This window comes from Peromyscus maniculatus, chromosome 1, assembly GCF_049852395.1.
Source record: "Peromyscus maniculatus bairdii isolate BWxNUB_F1_BW_parent chromosome 1, HU_Pman_BW_mat_3.1, whole genome shotgun sequence".
Lineage (NCBI taxonomy): Eukaryota > Metazoa > Chordata > Mammalia > Rodentia > Cricetidae > Peromyscus > Peromyscus maniculatus.
Window position 1 is genome coordinate 116,039,344 of NC_134852.1, and position 25,855 is coordinate 116,065,198.

Consider the following 25,855-nt stretch of genomic DNA (forward strand, 5'->3'; position numbering starts at 1 on the left):
GTTAAGAGCTCCCTTTGTTCTTGCAGAGGACCTAGGTTTGGTGCCCAGCACCTACATGATAGCAAACAACCATCTCTAACCCCAGATTCAGGGGATCTAACACTCCTTTCTGGCATCCACAGACAATGCAATCATGTAGTATAAGACAAATACATAAACACAATACCCCTATTAATACAATTAAATGAATATTTAAAACAAAAAAATTAAAAATATTCTTTAAAAATTCCATCACTTGTAGAGACTGTGTCCTCTGCCTATCGGCTTGATCACTTTTAAGTTCAAAGTAGATACCAACACCCCAACCCTTCAGAGACCCACCCCACAAGAACCTAGCAAAAACACCTTGGCGAACACATTTATTTAATATGGGGTGGGGTATTGCTGTCTCTGTCAGTGTGTATGGGGTGGTAGGGAGACAACCAGAGGGACTTCTGTTCTGAAGTAAGAGGCTGTTCTGGCCCCAGGCTGGGGGGCAGAGAGCAGACTGAGGGTGTAAGGTGGGGGGTGTGTTAAAGGGGGTAGGGTGAAGCTCTGCACACATCCTTTGGACCAGTCCAGGCCCACCCAGTCACCAAAGCAAGAACCGAATAAATAAAGTGCAACCGTGGGGTTGGGGAGGAAGGGAAGGGCACTGGGCACACCCACGCCCACAGCCCACATTCAGTGCTGCCGGGTCTGGCCCACCTCTTAGCCAGACCCTCTTGTCCAATCACCCCTATGTCCGTCCCTCCATGAGCCAAGCAGGGCCCTTGTGTAGCTACTGGAGGTAGCGATAGGCCTTAAAGCAGTGGTTGCCAGCATCAGCCACTACCACGTGGCCATCCGAGGTCAATGCCAAGCCCTGTGGGCCATATAGTGGCTCTGCAGATGTGTTGATATAGGACAGGAAGGAGCCAGAGCTGTCGAATACCTGGGAAAGAAGTGGAGAATGGAAGCAGAAGTAGTCAGGCAGAGAAGAAGCTCAGCACGACGTTTCACTCTAGTCATCCCCAGGCCCCACTCACCTGGATTCGGCTATTGCCCCAGTCGGCCACGATGATGTTCCCATTGGAATCCACAGCTACTCCCGTGGGGGCATTGAACTGTCCATTGCCCTCGCCATGTGAGCCAAATTTGAAGAGGAACTCTCCATCGGCACTGTACACCTGGTGGGGGAAGGGGCTAGGGACTGGGGACCTGACCTCAGGCAGAGGGCAAGGCCTGGAGGGTGGGGTAAAGCTCCAGGGAGAATTCCCAGATCTGCAGCTTAGGCCAGAAATCCTTTTCAGACATCACACACAGTATCCCACTGCCCATCAGACATTCCTGCTGATGCTTCCCTGGGAGAGCGGTATTTCCCATCTCTCTATCTCAATACTGCTACCACCTTGCTGTCACGGATTGTTCTCAGCTGGACAGGAAACAATTGAACACATCCCTGATTCTGACTCAAGTCTCTTCCTTATATATATACTGCTATACCTGTGCCAAGGTCCAGGCTCTCATCATTTCTCATCTAGATCACTGCCTCTAGCACTGCCCTAGTCATTGTGACCTTTTCTAAAATGAATAGAGGTTCATTTAACAGGGGTTCCTTTCTAAGATGAACAGGGGTTCCTTAAGCACTCCCCATTGCTCTTAAAAAGAGAGACAGCCCCTCCATGGGACACACAGGTCTCATCCTCACCTTGTACTAGCATACCTAGTCTGAATTACCCATGGTTTCCAGAGCTGACTTCCATGGTCTTTTCCTGTGTCTTTTTTTAAATAGTGTATCATGTATCCCAGGTGGTCCTTGAATTCATGTAGACAAGGATGCCCCTGAACTCCTGATCTTTTTGCCTTCATCTCCAAGTGCTGGGATTACTGCTGTGTATCACCACACCTGACCTCTTCTGTGTCCTCTGCCCGAAACCCCCTCCTTCTCCATTTTTTGGCTAATTCTACTGGTGACTCGGGTCTTCCCCTGTCCCTCCCACAGTTCCCTGCACCTATCGGAGAATCTATTACTTCCGATTGTAATTTCCTGACTGTCTTCTCTTCCCTGACAGACTCTAACCAAGGAGACAGGAAATGTGTGTACTTTACTCAGCCCTGAACCCCCAGCGGCTAGCACAGGGCCTGGGACAAAGTCGCCATGCCATCAATGTTTATTGGTTCAATGAAGGGTTTCAAGGGGGCTTGGGAGAAGGAGGGAGGGAGGGAGGAAAGGAGTTTTTTGAAGAGGAGGGGCCAATGGGACAGGGATCATGGAAGGAGGGAGGGAGAACACTGACCTTCACTGAGTGGTTATGGAAATCTGTTACTACAATCTCATTCTTGTTGTTCACAGCCACAAAGTGGGGCCCTGAAAATAGAAAGTAGGTCTTAAAGCATTAAGCTGAGGCACTCAGTCAGGAAAAGGGTAGGATTTCTGGGCAGGGTGAGATACCCTGTCTCTGAGAGGATGGAACTAGATGTTAGGAAAGGGGAATTGGAGTCAAGATATAGAAGGGGTCTTCACACCTGGAGGACCCTGGGAAATTCTATGGAACTGGAGTATCGCAGCCTGGATCTTGCGGTTCTTCTCTCGTACCTGCAAAGTGGCGGTCAGTGGCCCCACGGCCTCCAAAACGCCCAACCAGCTTGCCATTGGGCTGGAAGGTGAAGACACAGCAAGATTTGTTGTCCACCACAATGATATGTCCATTCCGGTCCACAGCCACTCCTTTGGGTCCCATGAGGCGGCCAGCTCCAATCTTGGTCTGTAGGAAGGGCATACTATAAGGGACTTTATCCTGACTAGTACCGTAGAGAATAAGGTCCTGGCCTGGTAGCAAAGCAGAACCTTGAGTTGGTGATAGTCCACTCTAGGCCCTGACCTAACGTGGTCAGTGGAGCAGGTCACCAGGGGTTCAAAGCACAGCAACAGCAAGCTTCTTACCTTGAACTTGCCCTCGGGGGAGAAGATGCTGACCCAACGGTTGTCATAGTCTGCCACAATAATGTCTCCATTGGTGTCCACTGCCACACCTGTGGGACGCTGTAGTTGCCCAGGTGAGCGCCCACGGACCCCAAATCGGAACTTGAACTGGCCCTCATTGGAGAAAACCTGGAGTGGAGGAGCAAGGGAGGGAGCAGGGAGGAGGGGAAACACTGTGGGTACAGAGGAAAGGGAGCCGGGTCCTAGCAAGATCCCATTTATTCAGTCATTCAACAAGCACTTGCGGACACCATGCCAGGGGTACAGAGGAAGCACATGAGAGATACCTTAGAGGACTTGCAGTAGGGGCGTGAAGGGGAGTGTGAGAACACAAACGGAACCAAGGGGACAGCGGGACAAGGCACCAAGAGAAGGAGACATGTGAGCCAACAGCCTGTAAAGATGTCAATTAGACCCAGCGAGAACTACTTTTGAAAGGTACAGAGTCTAGTTAGCATGAACCCTGTCTGAGGACCTCACTAGTGTGGCTGGAGTAGTCAACAGGAATTACATTTCACCCGGGCTATAATGAGGAGCCACTGAAAATTTATGGCCAGAGAAGTGACAGATCTGCTTTTACAAAGGTACTCTAACAGGAAAGAGACAGGACTGGAAGGTGGCCAACCAGTTAGAAGCTGTAGCAGGAATCCAGATGAAAGAGAATGGTGGTTTGGACCAAGGAAACTACCGAGAGGGAAGCAGACGGACTCAAAAGGAATACAGGAGGAAAACGCAACAGAATTTCACAGCTGAGTGGAAAAGGGTAGGTGAGAAGGAAAAAGCCCACAAGGATTGTTCCCTTCGGTTTGTGGGCTAAAAAGACAACCTTTTTTCTGGACAGACTGAATTTTTTTTTTTAAAGGTTTTCATTTTATGTGTATGGATGTTTTTCCTGCATGTATCTCTGTACACCACCAGTGCCAGGTGTCCATGGAGACCAGAAGAGGGCACTAGATCCCCGGAAACTGGAGTAACAGACAGTCGTGAGCTGCCATGAGGATGCTGGGAATCAAACCCTGGTCCTCTGGAAGAGCAGCCAGTGCTCTTTTGTTTTGTTTTGTTTTTCGAGACAGGGTTTCTCTGTGTAGCTTTGGAGCCTGTCCTGGAACTCACTTGGTAGCCTCAGGCTGGCCTCGAACTCACAGAGATCCACCTGCCTCTGCCTCCTGAGTGCTGGGATTAAAGGCGTGCACCACCACTGCCCGGCGCAGCCAGTGCTCTTAATCACTACACAACTCTCCAGTGACCCACCCAGAATGGATCTTTCCATCTCCCCTTCTCCTACTCCTCCACCTTAGCCTCTCAAGATGCTAAGATCTCTTCATCCTAAAGCATCTCTTTTAATCTTCTTTTCCTCTTAAACTACATCTTCTAACTTAACAGCTCCATTACTCATTGCATAATTCTTATATACTCCATGTTGTTACAGCCTCTGGGGACACAGGATGGGTCAGAGCCAAGAAGCTACCACAGAGAGCTCAAGTTCTGTGCCTCGGGCTTGATATTCAGTTCAGCCCTGCTCTTTCCTTCATGGTCACCTGGGGATAGGTCTTCCAGACCCATCCTCCCACGGCACATCACCTTCATGACTGTATAGCAAGACCTCACCTGGTCAGTCAGCACTCTGCACTGGTCCTATGCAAAGCCAAAATTGTCAGGAGAAAGAAAGTACCACAGGGTAAGGAAAGGAAGTGAGGGGAAATAAAATGAACAGCTACATCAGCAGTGAGGCAGTCCAGCAGCCGTTTCTCATCCTGGCAGCTTCAACTCAGATTCAACAGTGGGGAGGGTCTGGAAAGCCTCATTCTTCCCATCCTTTCTCACACACCCTATCAGAAATGGCCAACTCCTATTTATCTTTTAGAGTTCCAAAATTTCCAGGTCATTTCTTCAGTTTCCACTTTATTTAAATCAGCACATACATGTAAAGTTGGGGCCCTACAGTATATATTGTATAGCTTCCTTTATAACAACTGCCACTTTGTGGCTGTATATCTGTGGCCCGCCCCTTCTAAGGATGCAAGCCCTGTTTGGAGTTGGTGCTGCATCACTTTTGTCTGCTGCTGCATTTTCAGTTGTATATAGCTTCTGGTATCTAGGATGTATCCAACCAACCAAAGAATCTTCCAGTTCAATCTCAGGCCTAAACTTGATGGACAGATCAATTTGGAAGCCACACAGCAACCTCAAAACTCAAGAGGGATAAAAGTGAACTCATCAACTTAACACTGGGCCTGATTCTTAATGGGAACACCACTGACCCAGCCCACCAAGTCCTCATTCTCCATCCTGTCCCCTTCTCCCATGACATTCGATACTCAGTAAAAACTGCTACATTATTTCCTCCACAGCACTAGAATTTGCTGGACTCTCTCTCATTTTGGCCCCTACACCTCTCTCCTATACCATGGTAACATTAAGTAGATCTCTGACTTTAAGGATCTCAACAGAAAATGACAACAACAAAAAAGATAAAACATCATAAAAACGACAAACCAACCCAGAAAAGAAGTGTGAAAACTACCATAGCAAAGGGCTGAGGGAGGACAGAAGAATGTGATCAGCATGCTGCCTGCAGGGAAGGAGGATGTTCCCAGAGAGAGCTAACAAATTTCTGGACTAAGACAATGACACGATGCTGGATATTTAGAATTAAATTATTCATTCAAAAGTCATGAGGCATTTTCTCGTTGCTGGGCAGATGTGCTATGTTAGTAGGGTTCCACCCTGCACTATAGGGCAAGCTCACAAGGACCCCCAAGCCTCATGAGAAAAGTGGGGGAGTCACTTCCTATAGATGTGAGCTCAGCCCACATCAGTCCTGAGGCGTCCAGAGTAAGAGAGGTAAGCACTCAGCTTTGGAATCCAAGAACAGGCTTCCTGCAGCTCTGACATCAGGGTGGACTTGGAAGCAGAAAGAAGCAAGCATGGTTACAGAGTAGCAGGTGTCTGGAACAGAGAACTCTGCCAGGCCTCTCACAACCAGAGGGTCAAGCAGCACCAGCTTTTCTGTGTGTGTGAACAACAGGACAGCGGTCCCTAAATCTCAACCTTTGTGCTAGAAAGCATTTCTGGCCTAAAGGGAAGAAAGGAGAGGGAGGTGGAAGGTGATCCTGAGTAGAATCCCAGCATTACCCCGGAACTCCCAAGTACCCCTCTCATCATCTAGGCTGGTCCCAAATCCCTTCCTGGGTTTCTCTGTTCCTCTACCCTAAGAAAAAAGTGAGCCGGCAGGCCTGAGAATCTGGCTGCAAGGGTTTCTGCTAGGTGGAGTCGGGTCAGGGAGTTGCTGAGAGTACCAAGAAAAGCAGAACTGGACTCATGACAAGGATATTCAGGCAGCGTAAGAAATTTAAAGGTATGGGTGTTTCAAAGTAAGGATCTTCAGGTTAAGGTGTAGCTGCACAATAATACATTTCTAAGAATTGAGGTACACAGTAGCTAATCTCACAGTGTAAAACCAAAATTCCATCTTCAAAAATCACTTCTAAAACCATTTACAATCTGACCTCAGCCACTCCAAGTTCCTAATAGCCAGCTTCTTGCAGCCAGAATGGGATGTGAACGTCCCGCTCCAGCACTGTCCCATCTCCTTGCCTTTGTTTACAGTCTACACCTGGACAATGATTTTAACAACAGCTAGGTGTTAGGTATACTACATTACATCATTTAATACTCCCAACAATCCTGAAAAATGCTTTTCCTAATTTTACACATGAGTTAACTACAGTGCCAAGGGGTCACATGACTTGCTAGTACAGGGAGAGCCAGGATTCAAGCTGAGGTGTCTGGTTTCAGAGCCCAAGCGTTCAATCACTACACTGTCTACCACACTCACACCCACTGTGCTAGGATCAGTGCTTTCTGCAAGGAATAGAGGGAAGGAAAACCACATTTCCTGGTTGTAGCAAGGAGCTTGCAGTACATCGGAGACCATGAGCACTGAGTGTGATTGATGTCTGAATCAGCTGAGGTACAAGGTAAAGAAACGCAGGTACAGAACCACTTGAGGTTGTGTGCCACCCTTGAGCTGATGAAAGGCACTCCCTTTTAATTCTCTAGTCACCCAGATAGCTGCATTCTCCAGGCAGATAACATACCCCGGAGCCAGACTGGTATACTGGAAGATAGCAGGGAAGGGCAGACCTGCAACCTGACCACTATGATAAAGTAGACCAGCCAGCAGACGGCTCAAGAAAAGACAGAGAGGAAGAAGGCAGGAGCCAATCTAGGAGCTCACACAGCCTTAGCATGGCCTGGGAAGCAAAGGCAACAAGCACAAGAACCCTGGCTCTGACTGAAGGTGACTGAATCAAGCAAGAGGGGCTTGATTCACAGCTCTTTAAAGATGGTTCTAACTGTGGCTTTGATCTTCAGGAGGTGACCCGAAGGCTGTGCTGTGCAAATCCTTTCTGGTACTAAAGGAGCTAGGTAAAGACTCACCTGAATACATTGGTTGTTGCTGTCTGCTACCACTATGCGGCCACTGCTCGCGGCAGACACACCTTGTAAATTGGTGAATTCACCTTTCTCCCTTCCACGGCTGCCTGTGGGTAAGAGATGAGAAGGAAAACACAAATTAACTGACATCAGTCTGAACCTCTCTCCCTTCCTCACTGAGACCCCTGCCTGAGCCAGGCCCCACCACCTTTCCCTGGGTCCCCATCAGGCCCTCCCCTCAATCTTCATCCAACCCTCCCCCTGGCCTTCATTTGGCTCTGCGCTTGGCCTACCTACCAACACGAAAGACGAGTTCATCCTCAATCGGGTTGTCCTTCCGTTTGCCACCAGTGCTGTACATGGAACTGGGTCTACGCACTGCCTTCTGGCGCACATGGCTGCCAGGACCACCAGGAGACTTGACCCGGCGCTTCACATCATCTGGGGACGGTGGAAGGTCCCCGGGTCGCAGGGCACGCACACGGAAGGGGCTGCCACGAACCGGCTGTCCATAGAGCAGCACCGAGAGGAGCAGGTCGCCTTCTGTGCGTGCAGTATACACCAGCTCATATGTGCCATTCTTGTGGTCCACCACCGGCACTGCAAGGCGTGTGCCATCAGGGCCGGTGATCTCTGCACACAGCTCCGCGCTGCCTGTGCGCACCAGCCGCCCATCTTTGTCTTTGGTGGTGACAGTGAGTGAAGCAGGCTGGCCGACTAGCGCCTGACGCAGGCCCTCGCCAGTGGCCACCGTCTCATGTGCGGTGGCACTGGTGGTGAGCAGTGCACCCAGATTGAGCACCGATCTCCGCAATCCATCTACTTCAAGGACCAGTTCCAGCTGTGCATTCTCATGTGGCCTTTCCGGGAAGGCCTGAGCCGCCAGTGCGGCCAGCCTCTCTCGCATGTGCTTTCTCACTAGCAATACCTCAGGGGCAGAGCCCAGTCTCAATGCCTGCTCCGCGAAGCTGCAGCTACTGCCAATGTGTTCCTGACCCTGGCGCAGAGTGTCTAACTGTGTCTGCAACACCTGTAGAAGAAGAGGAGATGGAGTGGGTGTGCAGACTGGCAAAAGTGAAGCTGCTGCGATGACCGATGACCATGGCAGGAAAGAAATACACAGAGATGCATGTGGACAGGGAGGGAGATGACCACAGCAGTGACAGACCGTGTGGTCAGGGAGGGAGATGACCACAGCAGTGACAGACCGTGTGGACAGGGAGGGAGATGACCACAGCAGTGACAGACCGTGTGGACAGGGAGGGAGATGACCACAGCAGTGGCAGACCATGTGGACAGGGAGGTAGATGACCACAGCAATGACAGACCATGTTGAGAGGCAGAACAGAGGATGGAGAAAAGGAACCCTTATGTGGACAATGGAGGCAGTAAGATCATCTCATCCCAGACCATGGTTGGCAAGGGTGACCCGACGCACCTTCTGCTTGGCCCCACAAATGTTCTCCAAATCGCTGACCAGAGCCTGCTTGCGCTGCTGCAGGGCTTGCTCCAGGTCCTCAAAGGCTGCACTTATCTGGGCCAGGGCCTCTGCCTTGCGCTCTTGCAGCTGCTGGCTGATGCCCCCAACTAAGGCGATAGCGGCGGAGAGCTGTGGCAATCTGAGGAGGTGAAACATCTCATACCAGGATTGCTGGAGGGTGCCCTCGCCAGATTAGACCTTCTCAAAGATAGCCTTACTACGGCCCACTGGGAGAGCCTCTATTTGACCTTCTAGAGCCTACTTGTCCTTCCCAGGCCCCTTCCTTCCCCTCCCTAGTGCCCCTGCCCTGCCCCGCTGAGGCACCAGTCCAGATGCCCTGAAGATGCCTACCGGCCTCGCACAGCCTCAAGCTGGCGCTGCAGGGCTGCCTTGTGCTGCTCCACCACGTCCCGCAGCAGCACTGTGCCATGTTCCCGGTGCTCCCCTGCGCGACACTCACCACACATGGCAGTTTCACAGGCCTCACAGTAAAACTCCATCGTCTGGCGGTACAAGGGCTCCTATGAGGCAACAGCCAGACACTACACTTCTTTGTCCCCTCCCCTCTGGCCCTCTTTACCCCTGTAGAGCACCTCGCCCACGGCCACCCTACCCTCAGCACCTCTCCTTCTCCTCCCACCCCAAGTCCTGGCCTCACTGGGCCTCGCTTGGGCCCACCTTGCCTTCATGGTTGGGGCAGGAGAGAGGGCGGCCAGCCACCGCACTGAGGGGGTGGGGGTCTTCGGGGTCGTGGGCCCCATCAGGTGCCTGCTGCATGGCCTCCATGAGGCTGCTGATGAAGAAGTTGTTTTGTAGGGCTGAGACACCCTGTTCTGGGAGGATGGATGTCTGCCGGCACACTGGACAGGACAGTGTCAGGCTCTGAGCAGGGATGTAGTTCTGGAGGCATCTGGCCAAAGAGAAGGGAGAGTCAAAGCAGGGGGGTCACAAGCACCCCTCATAAGTGCCTAACCCCTTTTACACAGATGTGCCATTAATATTTCATTTTGAAACTGCTTTGTGTGGAGTGCACATACACACAGGCCTCATCGGCCAGCAGGTGTTAAAAGGCCTCTGAGGACTGAGCAGAAATACATTGCTGGTCTATCTAAGAACAGACATGTCTACATTCCTCTGCTTGAACAAACACAGGCTCACCTTTCACAGGTGTTTACCAAACCTCCTCAAGAAAATATGTAACAAGCCCTTCTCATCCTGCTACTCCTGCCCTCTTCGACGCATTAAACATTTACTGACTGCTTATTCTTGCCAATTTTGTGCCAAGCTCTGGGGATAAAAAAATAAAACACAGTGCCAGCCTTTAAAATAGTTCTAGTCCTCAGAGGGAAAAACAAAGACACAGAATTAGAGTTTAAAGATTAAAGACACTGGTCCTTGAGTTAGTGTGCCTCGGTTCAATTCCCTGGCCAGGGACCAAATCCACTGTGTGCCCCCTGACATGTTACTTTCACAAGCCGAGGTCTTTTCCCTTATAAGATGGAAACAGTACAGAATTCAGATGCATGAGGATTACATGTAAAAGGCCCGCTTACATGTATGTAAGGAGGATTAAATGTAAAGCACTTGGCCCTCTAAAGCACGACGCACAAAAGCATAGTAGACGGGGTCGTGAGGAAAGGCGTGTGGCTCAGGTGGGTGGAGAGGAGGCCAGGAGAGGCTTCAGAAGTGATGGAAACAAAATCTGTGTGGAGAGATAACTGTTGGGCCAAGCAGAGAAAGGTGGAGGGAGAGGAAGAAGGGGACAGAGGGCACTTTAACATGATGGGGACAGCAAGGCAGGACAAGAAAAGTGCAGGAGCCTAGCAGTGGATCCCAGCAGCAGCAGCAGGCGGCCACAGAACTGCAGGACACATGTGCTGGATGCTATGCCCTGTACTTTATATGAAGAGGTGCAGAAAGGCTAAGTGGTCATAGCAATCAAGCTAGTGGGCATTGGAGCCCGGTTTTAAATGCAGAGCAAGCCTGTGCTTCACCAACACACTCACTATTCCAGGGAGGAGGTGAGAGAGACGTGGATTGAGGGAACAAATTTATACTGAAGAAACACAGCCAGGTGTGGCAGCACATGCCTATCGTTCCAGTACTAAGGAGACTGAGTAAGAGGACTGCCTCAATTTCAAGGCCAGCCGGGGCTATATAATGAGGCCCAGCAGGGGGTAGTGGTAGATTAGATGTAGGGAGGAAGAGAAAATAAAAAGGAGAGAGGAAAACCACCAATGATGAGTAGGTATGGAGAGTGAGGGAGACCATTCTTTTTATTTATTTATTTTGCTTTTTGGAGATAGGGTTTCTCTGTGTAGCCCTGGCTGTCCTGGAACTCGCTCTGTAGACCAGACTGGCCTTGAACTCACAGAGATCCGCCTGCCTCTGCCTCCCGAGTGCTGGGATTAAAGGCGTGTGCCACCACCGCCTGGTGTAGGGGGTGGGAGACCATTCTTAACTGGCATCTGAGAGAATGACGGTGACATAACATCACCATGAAAAGCCACAGAGAGCGGCACCGGGGAGGAGGGGGGTTAAGAGACAGCGGTGGGGGCCATCAACATTCAGACAGCCTCAGTAGCCAAGAGGGAGGATGAGATCAGAGAGGATACGGACAGTGGTAAGAGAGGGGGACAGAGAATTCAGCCAAGATGAACAAGAGCAGTGGGGATGGGCAGAGGCTGGAGAGTGACAGTGTCCGGGCAGCCGCGAGAGTACAGAAGGAGGGGATGAGTCAGTCACTAGGGTGGGAAGTGGCTGAGCAGTGGGAAGTGCCCTCTGCATTTGGCAAACACGAGGAGACTTTTCTCTGTGAAGGTGACAGCGATGGCAACAGCAGTGGGAGAAGAGTCTGAGTGATACAAGTTGAAGAGTGCTGGGGAGGCCGGGTAGTTGAGTGGGAGGGGCCTGAAGGACTGGATGGTGCTGCAGGGAGACAAGAGAATAGTTTTCCTGTGCTAGTAAGGGGGACTTGAATTTCACCATCTACCCAACCTACCACTGAGCTGCATCCCCGGCCCACTATTATGGGAATTTGGAGCTTCTTTCCGAGCTGAAAAGTTAGCAGTAGCGAGGGAGCTATGGGAGAGACCAGGAAGCCAGTAAGACAAAGCCCGGGGGATGGAGAGAGGCTGGCCTAAAGGGGAGGCATGGACCTCATCCTCTGCTGGAGGGGAAGAACACAAGAAGGGTGGCTTTAGGAGCACAGCGCCAAAGGCAGAACCAGGGTGCCTAACTTGCCTGAGGCAGGATCCACCAGAGGGAAGAAGGGAGGGGCGAGGAATGAGGGTGGCTGGGATTAGTCACCAGAGGGAGGGAGAGGACAGTGATTACTAGAAACAGACACCAGACTGAAGGCAGCCGTGCTTGGAGATCATGGATCCACGGAAGAACGATACCCACGGTGCACACTGCCCTGTGTCCCAGGCTCTTCTTTGGCTCTTGCCTATACCTTTTGTTCTTAATTAAAATGTAACAAACATTATGTGTCGGGGACGGTCTTAAGTGCTTTACAAATATTAACTGGTTTCTCTGTGACCTACTTCTCTCTGAAGTCCCTCCCAGTAGAGTGGTTTTTGTTTCATGCTCCACATTCCTTAGGGCCAGAAGGTGGGGTTGAGTGAGTCCTCCCTTTTCTCAACTAGAACATTCCATGTGTCTGCAGCTCCTTCGAAGCTGCTCTCTTCTGCCTACACCGCGCCATCTCGAAACTGTCTCCACTGACCTAAGAGTTGCTTCTCCATTTACTGAAGTCCTTTTCCTGGCTCTGCTCTTCTATCACAGCTTCTCACCCCCTCACGTTCTGCCAACATCTCAGTGGCTCTGACACCTACCAGATGACCCACCTCCATTATGGTTTCTTCATCCTTACTTCCTTACCATCGAAGAACCTTTCCTTCGCTTCACCTCATCTGTCCATTCCCATGTTCCCACTGCCACCCACATCTCATCAACTGTCACTTCTTTGACTCAGAAATCTGTCCCAATCTGTCCCTGACGGCTCTCATCCCACTATTCTAGCTCTGTTCCCACAGAGCACCTTGTAAGTGATGGACAATTCCTTCCTGTTTGTCAAACATCCTTGGATTGCCATCATTTCCAAATGGTCTTACTTCTTCCCTTGCTCCTTTAAAATTCACTCTCCATACAACTAGTGAGCTTTAAAAAGACTCTAACTGTAACATATATGCAGAGGGCCTATATGTTACAACTAGATATTTTTCTTTAAAGCTCACTAGTGTAGAAGGGGAGGTGCCTAGTCTCACTGCAACTTGATATACCATGGCTGGCTGATAGAGAAACGGAAGAAAGAGGAGTGGATGGGAGGGGAGGTAGAGGGAAAAAATGGAAGGAAAGCAGGGAAGGGAACTTTTGTTGGGGTGTAAAAAATAAAAAAATAATAAAAACAATCAATCAAATAAAAAATCTAATTAAGCCAGACATGTCATACACCTGTAATCACAACACTCAGGAGGCTGAGGCAAGAGGGTCACCTGTACAACGTCAGCCTGGGCTACAGAGAGGCTTTGATTCCACCTCCTCCTAGCACCTGCCTCACTCAGCAGCATACTCTGGTTTCTTTTTTACTCTATTTTCTTCTTTTTATTATTATTATTATTTTGTATTTTTTCCCTTTGAGACAAAGTCTCACTACACAGCCCCTCTAGCCTTCAAAGTGATAGGAATTAAAGGTGTATTCCATCACATCCAGATCTGTTTACTTCTTAAGGCACTGATTTTTCTACTGCCAGTACCCTTCTCTTCTCTCACATCCCTGAGTTATTTATAAGCCGTGTAGCCTTGGCTACCCTCCTTAATAACTTAATGACTCTCAACCTTAGTTTCCTTGTCTCTAAAATGGGAATGATGTATCTTTTAGAGCTGGGAAGATGTTTCAGTGGGTAAGAGTGCTTGATGGTTTGAGTTTGAATCTCCAGCATCCACACAGAAAGCCAGGCATAGCTGATGTGCCCATAACTCCAGTATTGGGGGGATGGAGACTGCAGATCCCAGAAGCCTGCTGGCCAATCAACCTAACCAAACAATGAGCTTCCAGTTCAATGAAACATCCTGTTTAGGACAATAAGGCAGACAACAATAAAGGAAGACACCTGGCATCTTCCTCTGGTCTCCACATGAATGCATGTGAACTTACACACCTGAAAAATGCATCCACTCATACAACACACACAAACAAAAGAAAAAAAAAACTTAAGTAAATCAGTACAGGTAAATCAAGTAGAGAGTGCATGGCCAACTGTAAGCAGTCACTAATTTCCCCCAAGAATGCTCAGTGATCTGGGCATACAACAAAGTGCAGAGGCATCCAGTTACAGCTCTGACCCAGCACTGAAATTCTATGACATGGGCTTAGCAGAGGACAAAGGTGTGAGGGAAGTGGGCCAGGGACAGTTAGATGATCAGCTGTAGGGCTGAGGATGGATAGAGAAGAGAGGGGAGCCAGGGCAGAGGTGGCACATGGGAGGAGAGGAGTAGTTGAGGAGGCTAGGCTGTAGATTAAGTCAAAGGCAGCATAGCAGTAGCAGGGTGACAGGAGCTAGAAGAGGAAGGCTGGAGTTTACAGTCACAGAAGCACTCGTCTCTAGGTGACGGACAACAACACTGGAGTGATGGTTAGGAGATGCTAGTCAGACAAAGCCGATGATGACCATGGACATTAGGAACGAAGGCACAAATGGGTAGTGAGGTCCACAAGCTGCTGGAAGAATTTGAATGGGCAGGATGGCTGAGACCTTTGCTCACTGATAAACGAAGAAGATAACAAAGGTGGAATTTCAAAGAGCAGGGCTGTCAGGGAAGCAGGATCAGATTTAGTGAAAGCAGGGGATAGATGGAAGGTTTGGAGAGACACTGGTGAGAAGATCTGGGGACCAGGACTTCTCAGGTACAGCCATGAGATATGAGGCCAGAGAGAAAATGCTGCCAAAATACAATGTGATCACGAGGAAAACCATGCCAAGGCTTTGAGTGGTTGTCAGGTAACACAAATTTCCTAATAGGTGTACCGAGCCCACTTCCCTATCCAGTTCCATACCAGACCACTTCTAATTACTCACTCTGCTCCAGCTACACAGGGCCTCTCATAGGCCCCCTCATCCAACACATTCCCCAGGCTACATGGTCTTGTTGAGCTTTCCATTCTGCCTAGCCTGCTCTTAAATTCCCTGTACCTAACTCCTGTCCATCCTTGGAATGCACAGGATTCTCCGGACTATAACAGATCACTAAGACCGCACAGTTTAGTACTGCATCTGCAGAACTTACTATGAGTGTAATTCACGGGTCTAACAATCCAGCTCTATGATTATTTGATTGCTACCTCTCTCACTTTACTACAAACCCTTTAATCATAAAGATCATGTCTCTAGAGATGAGTATGGTGGTGCACGCCTTCAATCTCAGCACTTGAGAGGCAGAGGCAGGGGGATGCCTGTGAGTTCAAGGCCAGCCTACTCTATATAGTGAATTCCAGGCTACCAAGGGCTACACTGTGAGACCTTGTCTCAATAAATAAATAAAATAAAATCCTGTCTGGTTTTTTGCTCCTCGGTGCACATTCGATGACTTGTATTGGGTCTGACACATAGCAGTATTAGCAGAATGAAGGCACAATGCATAGAAGCCTAGAAGCTGGGAAGGGCTGGCTTTCTCCTAGAGCCTCAGAATAGGCAGGAAAGAACAAACCTAACTTCATATATCCACTTTTTCTTCCATCAGTCATAAACTATACTGGTTCCAGGGCTGGTTGGGAGTCTCAGCACGGTCTGATTTCTCCTCTGGCTACTTTGTGATCTGGGACGGAGCTGACAAAGCCTGATTCTAGGCAACACTCTGGCCCAGTATTCAGAGTTCCTGGTTCTCTCACAGCTTACTGCAACCAAATCCTTATCTTCTGCAAGATGGGATTCACTTGTCCTTCCCTCCCATATGTGCACATTCCCTTTATTTATAACATGCATTTCCCTTGGGGGCAATGGGTGCTGCAGGATCTTGGCCCCTCTCTGGTAGCCCCCCTCACCTTTCACAGAAGGTATGTAGACAAGGCAGAACTTTGGGGCACCGGTACCGATCCAGGCAGATACTGCATACCAGAAACTGCTTGTCCATTGGCTGCACCTCCGGGCCAGGACTGTCCTCCCTCTTTGCCATGGTGACCACAGATGGTTCCTGCCACTCACACCAGCCTGTGTACAGAGAAACAGTCAGCAGCAGGGAGGCCAGCACCTCCCTCTCCTCACCCGATCTCCAGCAGAGAAATGTGCCCCTTTCTTCCCTGCCAGGGACAGGACAAGGTGGTGGCTGGAAGACGAGGGTGAAGTGCGTGGGTGGAGTGACTCCGGAGTGTGGCACTATTTCAGAGCACAGATTTAGGGTCACACTGGATTTTAAAGCGCCTCTTTTGCCATCTTGGTGACTCTGGATCATTCTCCAAACCTCAGTTTCTAATTTATAATAACGCATATACTAAGTCCCATCTCAAATGCTTGTCTTAAGAGCCTGAGAGGGTACAAGTCAAGTGCACAGTCCAAGAAGAGCTTTTTCACTGACAACCCCAACTCTCTTCTGCTCAGCACCTCCAACCAGCCTCCAGTAATCATTTCCGGTAGCCCCTCCCCCCACACTCTGACCCACCATGTAGCACAACTGCCTGGGGTTGCACTCTTGGCCACACCAATCAGTATTAGGGTTCAGGATGACTCCCAACCACTCCTTTCTCCCAGATGCTAAGCTGTTGCTCCCATCTCAGGCTGCCCCCCGTTCTCTACTGGAACGCAGCACCTGGTCTCTGCTCGCCTAGCCTGTGCCTTCCCATCCATCACCCCTTCTAACCAGAGTGAGTTTTTGAAGATAGATTTGATCCTACCATTACTCCTTTTAAATTCCTTCAATGGTTCTCCACTGTCCAGAGGATAAAGTCTTTAAACCGGCCCAAAAGGCTGAGCAATGCCTTGTTCATACTTCCCACTCAACCTCTGGTCTCACAATCTATGATCTGTCATAATGGTTTCAATTCCTAGAAAACTCCATGTTCTCTTTGTTTCTGTAGTTACACATTCTGTTCACTTCTGCCTGAGAAACTCTTGTCCCCTTCCTAGTTTTCATGTAAATGTCACTTCCTTTAGCGAGGTCCTCTGGGACCTCCCAAAGTCTGGGTTGGGTGCTACCCCTGTCCCTCAATTCCTTGTATTTCCTCCATCCTAGACCTCACCCTACACTATAATTTTGTTATTTCTCTGCTCCCTTCATATGCAGTATTCTTGAAAGCAGGTATACTATTTTACTTCTCCATTTCTAGGACTTAGCAAGGAGTCTGACATTAAGAATGACCTGTCTTTACTGAATTTGATGATTAATTTGAAATACTTATTTACTAAGTGCCTACTGTGCAAAGACACTGGAAGGGTCTGAGCAAAGGTGGGGAAGTGATAGCAGATAGTTAAAACGTATTATAAGTAGCTGGGTTGATGGCACACACCTTTAATCTCAGCACTCAGGAGGCAGAGGCACGGAGGTCTCTGTGAGCCTGAGGCCATAGTGAGTTCCAGCATAGCCAGAGCTATGTAGAGAGACCATGTCTCAAAAACACATAACAACAAGAGGAAAGGATTGTAAGTGATAAGTAAATACATAATTGCCCAGAGGTGGCAAGGACTAACATGAAGAAAAATGATGTGAAGAGAAATTAAACTCTTAACTGAATGATGCCAAAGGGCTCTGCAAGCAGAGAGTAGGGGCAGTGGCAGGAATGACGAAGAGCCCAGGGAGGGGCCTGAAGCAAAAATGTAAAAAAAAGTAAATGCATTCTCAGGAGAAGGCTCATACGTAAATGGACTATGTGCTTAAAGCAAAGTGAATAACAGCAAGAGCATTAAGAATATTACTTTATCCTAAGGTAGACAGAGGGATGAGGCAATTTACAAATAAAAGGAAACAAACCGGAATATTCGTCTGGTATGAAGAGAAATCGCAGAGAAACAGAAGCAGAAGTGGAGTGAGGAGGACTTGTCAGGAAGCTACCCCAGTTTTTGTTTGTTTTTGTTTTTCCAGAGCTGAGGACCAAAGCCAGGGCCTTGTGCTTGCTAGGCAAGTGCTCTACCACTGAGCTAAATCCCCAACCCCGCTACCCCAGTTCTTCAGGTAACACGGTGTTACAGAGGTTAGAGGCAGGAAGGTTGACTGATGCGAATGTGTGTGAGGTTGAATTAGAAGGACAGTGTCATGGACTGGATGCCAGAGTAAAAAGGGCGCATTGATAACAACTCCCCTGTTTCTCAACTGAGCAAATAGCAGACCATGAATAGACAGAAAAGGCTAATAAGGGGCTGTCTGCAAGCACCAGGCTGAGCTCCAGAAGACAGAGAAGAAGAATTCCATAAGCAAGAGGCATCAAGATCATGATGGGAAAACCTACAGAGACAACCAAACCAAACTAGCGGGAACTCATGAACTGTGGACCAAGAGCTGTGGAGCCTCCACGGGACTGAACTAGGCCCTCCGCATAGGTGAGACAGTTTGTGTAGCTTGACCTGCTTAAGGGGCCCCCTGGCAATAGGATCAGGATCCATCCCTGCTGTATGAGTGGGCTTTTTGGAGCCCAGTGCCTATGGTGGGACACCTTACACAGTCTTGGTTCGGGGGGAGGGGCTTGGACCTGCTTCACCTGGATGTACCAGGCTCTGCTGACTCCCCATGGGAGGCCTTGCCTTGGAGGAGAAGGGAATGGGGGGTGGGTTGGGGAGAAGGCGTGGGGGGAGGGGGGGAGGGTGGAGAAGAGGAGGATCTGTGCTTGGTATGTAAAATGAATAGAAAATTTCTTTTTTTTTTTTTTAATTTTTTTCCCCAGGCTGGCCTCGAACTCGTGATCCTCCTGCCTCTGCCTCCTTCAGCAAATCCTACCGGTGTGCGCCACCACAACCTGTCAACCTGTGAGACCCTTTTTTGTTTTGTTTTGTTTTGTTTTTTGTTTTTTCGAGACAGGGTTTCTCTGTGTAGCTTTGCGCCTTTCCTGGAACTCACTTTGGAGACCAGGTTGGCCTCGAACTCACAGAGATCCACCTGGCTCTGCCTCACGAGTGCTGGGATTAAAGGCATGCACCACCACCACCCCGGAAAATTTCTTAATAATAAAAAAAGAAGAGGCTGTCTGGGGCATTCTGTTCCAGGCACACTAAGTTTGAACTATATATAACACAATGTCCAGGTGGAGCAGTTAAGTGAGAAACAGAATACAAGAGCTCAAGAGAGAATTCTGGGTTTGTTATTGATTTGGAATCACTGGCATATTAATGGCCCTTAAAACAGTACGAAAGGATGATAGAGTAGCTTGGGATAGAAAGCGGACAGTGATGGGGGTGGGGCGGGGTGAAACAGGTTGAAGACGAGACTGTTCACTACGTTTGGCTGTGGTGCAGTGGTTAGGGCAGAAGCCAGGCCAGAAGGATGAGCGGATGAGTCAAGTTCACAAAGCAGATGTAGACTGTCCCTGACAGAAATTTACACATGAAGGAGCTGAAAAACAGGCAGTGAGTAGGACCAGATCACCACTGCTGTGCCCAGCTAGATGCACCACGGGCATCTTAAAGACAATGAATGAATGACAGCCCAGAGGCCTCTTCAGGTTTGGGGAGGGATAGCAGGAGGCCTGAAGTGCATTCGTCCTGAGTGGATGTGCTGGTGGGTGTGGGAAGGAAAGGAAGGATTTGCTTGAGAAAATCCTTTGCTGATATGGGCACTGGCATTTTGGGGGACTTAATACCAGGACATCCTAAGAGGGATGGAGGGAGGGAGGCTGGCTGACGGGACAGGAAGGCTGAAGGCAAACTGAAGCTTAAAACTGTAAATGGGAAGGCTGAGAGAAGAGCACTAGCAGCCTGCTGAGCCTGGCTGGGGCAGCTGGACATTAGGCTCCACCTCTCTAAACCCTGGGGATCTCCCAGCCTGTCACACAGAGGCGGGAATTGGGCTACATCCAAGGACCAACAGCTCCTCCCTCCCTTCCCCTTCCTGTTTCAGCTTCCCACCCAGATTCACAAGGCATCACATCTGCTGTGGTCATACCCCAGCCTCAATCTAGGGTTCGCTAGACTGATTCCCTGAGGTCTTCCTGCTCCTGGGTCACCCCTCTGTTCTAGACGTAGACCTCCAACAGTCCCAGACTCAAGTGGGCTACTTATCACAACAGACACTTGGAGGATCTTGGACACAGAGCTAGGTTGTACCCTCCTTCCTTGGGTGTCTTTGTCCCTTATCCCACCCATATCCTTTACGGCTCAGTCCCAAAGGCACTTCATTCCTCATTCAGCATTCACTGGACACCTCTGCAGCGATACAAAGATAAATGGACACAGCTGAGCTTGCATGGATCCCACAATCAAATAAACAGATTTCTGCCATGCAGTGTGGTGATGAACATGACAGGGAGACACGATTGCTCTAGGAGCACAAAGTAAGTTCCCTAACTTGGACCTGATGCAGGGATGGGCCCAGAGGAATAGACAGTGAAGATGGGTAAGTTATAGAGCACATGGTACCTATTGTCTGGAAGCTGCATCACTCACTGTGGCAGGAGAGGGCTAACAAATGAGATGCAGAGCTAAGCAGGGGCTGCACCACAGCATGCTTTGTTGCCCTTATTAAGGACTTTAGACTTTACCCCCTTCCCTGCTAGGGGATTAAGGCTTTATCCAAAGTGCAAAAGAAAAGTTTGGTGGTGGTTGGAGGGAGGGGGAGGTTAAGCCCAGAATGACAAAAGTAGATTTTTTTGATTGCTGTGTGGAAAATAGAGGGGTCAAGAGTGGAAGTTTAAGAGACTGGCTTGAAGAGAGTGGGTGCTAGGGGAGGCTGAAATAGTTTTCACAGGGAGAAACCAATAGAACCTGGTAACTGGTTGGTACTATATGAAGAGCCAGGGTAGAAGAAAGGATTAGAAATGGTTACTAGTTTTCTAGCTTGAGAACTAGAAGAGTTTGGGTGACAGGGTGATAAGTCCAGTGTTTAACACAATGACTCCAAAGTGCCCACGGGACACAGTTCAAGTGGAACAGCTCTCAGTTGGGAAGGCAACCTGAAGTACAGGAAAGAGAAGACATGGATTTAGATTTCTTTGGTATAGGGATATTCCTGAAGCCACAATGAAGTAGATGACACAAGGGGAGAGCAAGAAAGGAGGGCCTATAACTTAGCCCCCAGGAATGCCAACGTTTAAGATAAGGGCTCAGAATATAAAGATGCAAAGAAGAAGGGGAAGGTATCAGAGACAGGAACGGCACAGAGGAAGCAAGCTATTTGGAGGCAAAGGGAGAAGAGACCCTTATCATCAAGCCAATGATCATCACTGTGAAATGTCAGACGCACCATCATTTAAAGTCACCAAAGAAGCTGTTCTAGCTTCAAGTAGTGTGCTTTCTAGGAGCTGGACAGAGAGCTAAGAAGCTGATTTTGAACAAAGACAGCTAATGCTAAATAAATGGGATCCTTGACATAGAGGGGAAAAATATGTTTCAAAGCTTTTCAGGTTTTCCAAATTCTCAAATAACATCCAACTTCCCCCATGATGTTCTTCTCCAATCACACTAGATTCCCAGTGTACAGGATTTACACAGCTGTGAGTTGGAGGTGACCACAGGCATTGTTGAGGTGTGTATGGGTGGAGGGAGTTGGCTAGGCTCACTTGCTAAAATGACTCACTCCTACTCAGTAGCCTCTAGGTATATTTGATCATTTGAGGCTCAGAAAAATAACAAATGTCTGCAGGCTGTAGCCTTTGGGCTTTCTCCAAAAGAAAAGTAACAACAATGGATGAGAGAAAGCCCTTAAACCTGAGCAACCCTTCCCTTCCCAGGGAAGGAAAGTGATGAAATTCACATCACTCATCCCCCTACCCCCGAAATGCCTGGCAGAGTAAGTACATGGATCATTCAATCAAATGTCCCTGGACACACTCTAGGCCAAGCCCTTCATCTAGGAACTAGAGACACAAAGTAGGATCAAGTAGCTCCCTACCTTTCACCTGTGGGAAACTGACATGTACACACATAATGACAACGTGATAGGAACCAAGTTCAAACTGCTAGGGCAGGCAGTATCTAACTTGGTGGAGAATGGAAAAGGCTTCCAGAGGAAGGGATGTCTGAGCGGGATCTTGCATGACAAACATGAGTTTGATAGGTGCCTTGGGAAAACTGAGTAAAAGAAAAGAAATATGAAACATTTACAAACAGAATAGTAGTATGAGAGAGTAAGCCTCAAAAGGGCAGCACCTGAACCCCATGGTTTTGTGACCCACTGATCTAAGTACCCCATTCACTGCACTGGTTGCCCCCCCCCCATTCCCATTAAATGTTTAATTCCATGGGGTTTTGCTTTAGGGTCTCGTCTCTGTTTACGTAATCTGTCTGGGTAATCTCATTATTTCCCACAGTCTTAATTCCCATGCAGTTCTTACCCCCAAAGCCTTGTGCTGAAGACTTCCTTGAATCTCAGGCCTGTACATGTAATTGCATTGTTGGACACCTCTACCTTGATGATGAGCAGAATTGTCCCAAACTGCATTCATTCCCTCCTGACGTTCTCTTCCTGCTGTGTTTCTCCTCTCCATTAAAAGGTACCACCATCCACCATGCCTCATCAGTCGGGACCCTAGCAATCTCAACTCTGATTTTTCTCTCATCTCCACATACAAGCTATGATACATCCTTGATGCAAAAATGTGCTCAAGTTTAAAAAGTCAAGAGATGTATCCATTGGGGCTGGGGTCCCCGTGATCCTATACTTGTGCATGTATTTACATACACATATGTAACAATAATAACCAAAGAAAAGGAGGCTACCAGTTTGAGAGGAGAGCATGGGAGGGGTTAGAAGGAGGGTAACTAGGAGGGGATGGAGGGAGGAAAGGGATGAGACAAAGTGATGTAATTCTATTTTAATTAAAAAAAAATTTAATAAAAAAAAATTGGTTTTTCGAGACAGGGTTTCTCTGTGTAGCCCTGGCTGTCCTGAAACTTGCGCTGTAGACCAGGCTGGCCTCGAACTCTGAAATCTGTCTGCCTCTACCTCCCAAGTGCTGGGATTACAGGCATGTGTGCCACCACCGTCTTTTAAAGTCATGAAATTTAGGATCTAGTCCTGTCACTAATTCCATTATACAAGATAAGTCTGAGCATCTTTCTACCCCATACCCATATTTGTAAAATGGGAGGGAGAGAGTTTCCTGTTCTCAAAATCTGGGATTCCAAAGGCTCCCTTTTAAATTTAAGGATCCTATAGACTGCAATGTGCCCACGATGAAATCCCATCTCAAACTGGCTTGAAGATTTGATTGCTAATTTCCATCACAAAGCTAAGCATGTTAGAGGGTGCTCACAGGCTGCCCCTCCCCTTGCTTTCCAAAATAATTGTTTTCTGAGTTTAAGTCACCTCTGGCATTCACTCTCAGCACTCTTCTGTGACAGCACTCGTGTTTTCTGAACATAGGTGCTACTATCTCAACCACGATCCCTTTCTCTCAAGTTCTATTAGCAGAAATGCCACTGTCTTCTAAGTAGCTGAGTTGGTAACTACCATGTAGAAAGTCCTCAACAGATGCTGGTGACAGGGGAGTTGTTTAAACTCTGCAGGTCCCTTTCACCAAAGAGCAGCAAAATCAAAAGCAGTAACAAGACAAAGGAACAAAGTTCCAAGGAGACCTCCATTTAGCACAAGGTAGCTTTCCCACAGCATAAGATAGTAAGCGCTCTCTCACTGGAGGCATCCAAGTCAAGAGAGGCAGGGCACCTGTCAGGCCTGCAGCTCTCATTCGCATTCTGCAGCAAAACGGAGCCCTGCTTAGGAGATATGCACTGATGTGCTGCACAGGGTGGCTGTAGATAACCACTGCACCCACCCTGAAATCTCAGATTTATTTTCCCTCTGGGGCAAGTCCTATTTTTTTTTTTTCGGTCCACATTGGACTCCCACACCAGGAATATGCACAGGGCCTGATTTTAGTCATATTGACCTCCTGGGGTGCAGCCTGCCCTTCCAACCTGCAACCATCTGTCCCTGCAGGTTTGCGGCCCAGGTTCTGAAACCAAGTCCAGGAGGAAGGTGGTGGGAACTAGGGAGGGGCCTAGAGTCTTCCAGGCGGGGCCCAGGCTGAGGGAGAACTAGAGGGGTCCTTTCCTATAAGAAACAGCCTCTGCAGGAAGCTTCCTGTCCAGCAAACAGTGCCCGCAGCGGAGGAAGGATGTCCTCCATCCTGGCTGGTGGGCTTCTTGGTGCCCCAGGAGGACAGAGAAGGGAACAGGGGTGGAGGCGTCTGCACCAGGGAGAAAGGAACCCTTCGGACAAGCGGGGCCACAAGATTCCAGAGTGCCAATCAGCAACCCCACCCACCCCCCACCACCATCGGCCGCAGCATTCGGTACCCTCCGCCAACACACACAGGCTCCCAAAACCCGCGCTCCTAAAAGGAACCATCACCCATCCACCCGCGCCTCCCCCCAACCGCACCGCCCGCAAACATGGACCTCACGTGAGCAGCCACAGCCCAAAGAATCCCCCCGCTGCTCTCACAGACACGGACACGCCTCACGTGGACAGAGACTGGAACAGCTTTTGAAAAGCATCCGCGCCCCCACCCACAGACGCTCGGACCGACACACCGCCGCTAGCACCCGGACCCGGACCCCGACACACAGGGGAACCAAACGCACCCAGGGGGCTCGCACGGCGCACTCACGGCGTGGGAGCAGGATGGGAGGGCAAGGCCCGGACTGCAGCCACTCGGAGCGGCCCGCGGCGCTGCCCCCGCTGCCAGCGCCCGTCCGCCCGGCCCTGCCCGCGGCGCCGCCCCACGTCCCGCGCCTCCGCCTGTCCCCGCGCCGGCGCCGCCGCCGGACCCGTCGCACAGGCCGGAGGGAGGGGCCGGGGCGGGGCTGCGGACAGGCCGGGGGAGGGGGCGACTCGGGGGCTGAAGGCCCGCCCCAACCACGCCCCCGTCTCGCAGACCACGCCCATCATCCCCTCCGCCCCTGCGGCTCCCGGCGCTACCTCCGCGGTGCGGCTAGGAGCTGGCAAGCGGATCCAGGATCTAAGATCCGGGATCCTCATCCTGGCCCGCTGCCTCCGGCTCCCGAGGGCGAGTAGCTGGGTTCAGGTAGTGGCACTCGGTGCCTTCAAGAAAAAGCAGCTAGAACCAGCTGGATTCAGTACTCTGAGATACCGTCCCAGCCGCTTCTGGTCGCACCTTCTCTGGCTTTCTGGGGGGCTCCTGTGAAATCTGCTAGTTTGGTTTCCGCGGCACAAGAGGGAGGGGGACCACCTGTACCTCGGCCCAGAACTCTGGGAGGAGGGGTTTGCGGGCTAAATGGGAGGCTTCATTCGGTTCTAGGTGCCTTAGGAGCCCCCTCGTGAGGAAATTTGGTTTAAACCATCCAGCGACTCCTTCCTCACACCAAAGACCCAGAGCAATTCTCAGAATCACTGCATTATGGAAAAACGGCCTTGGTAGACTACAATAAAAATTGTACATTAACAGGGACCGAGTGTTTATTACGTGCCAGACAGAGCTAATCACTTTACATACATTATCTCATTTAATACGCATAACCGTAATAGGTAGCTGCTTTTATTAGCTGCTTTACAACGGAAGGAGCGGAGCGTTCGCTCCCCAGGCGTTAATCCTAATCAGCTAGAAAATGGTGGAACCAGGTTTGGGCTCTGCTTTCAGGTTCTGTCTCCAACCATTTGGAGATTTAGTGCCTTAACAACGAAAAATCCCCAGTGGCCCATGAAGTAGGGGCTAATACGAGGACCAGCACCTCTAATAATCAAGGCAGACAGCTGGCTACATACAGACTAACCAAAGCCCAGGTAGCCTGGCTGGGGATTGCAGTATCGATGACCAAGAGTCAAGCCAGACTGGAGTGCACCCTGTGCTATGAGAACCTGATGACTGGGTTGGCCCCTTTCTCCACCCTCCAGGT

The 25,855-nt window shown here is 49.6% G+C and overlaps 1 protein-coding gene across 7 annotated transcripts; it reads right to left on the minus strand.

Moving 5' to 3' along the window:
- Window positions 1-342: 342 nt before the first annotated feature.
- Trim3 (tripartite motif containing 3) lies at window positions 343-24,755 on the minus strand. 7 transcript variants are annotated; one of them, XM_016009973.3, is made up of 12 exons: window positions 24,610-24,755; window positions 15,907-16,072; window positions 9,543-9,774; window positions 9,216-9,385; window positions 8,823-9,003; window positions 7,682-8,414; window positions 7,388-7,491; window positions 2,906-3,073; window positions 2,558-2,726; window positions 2,259-2,329; window positions 1,008-1,148; window positions 343-913 (listed from the first exon to the last, which is right to left on the minus strand). In XM_016009973.3, exons 2-12 carry the CDS (start codon window positions 16,035-16,037, stop codon window positions 761-763), a joined length of 2,253 nt encoding a protein of 750 aa, XP_015865459.1. In that variant the 5' UTR covers window positions 16,038-16,072; window positions 24,610-24,755; the 3' UTR covers window positions 343-760. The 7 variants fall into 7 exon arrangements, with proteins under 7 accessions (XP_015865459.1, XP_076405602.1, XP_015865458.1 ...); XM_076549487.1 differs by having other exon boundaries at window positions 9,216-9,367; window positions 24,584-24,722; XM_016009972.2 differs by having other exon boundaries at window positions 24,584-24,722.
- Window positions 24,756-25,855: the final 1,100 nt, after the last annotated feature.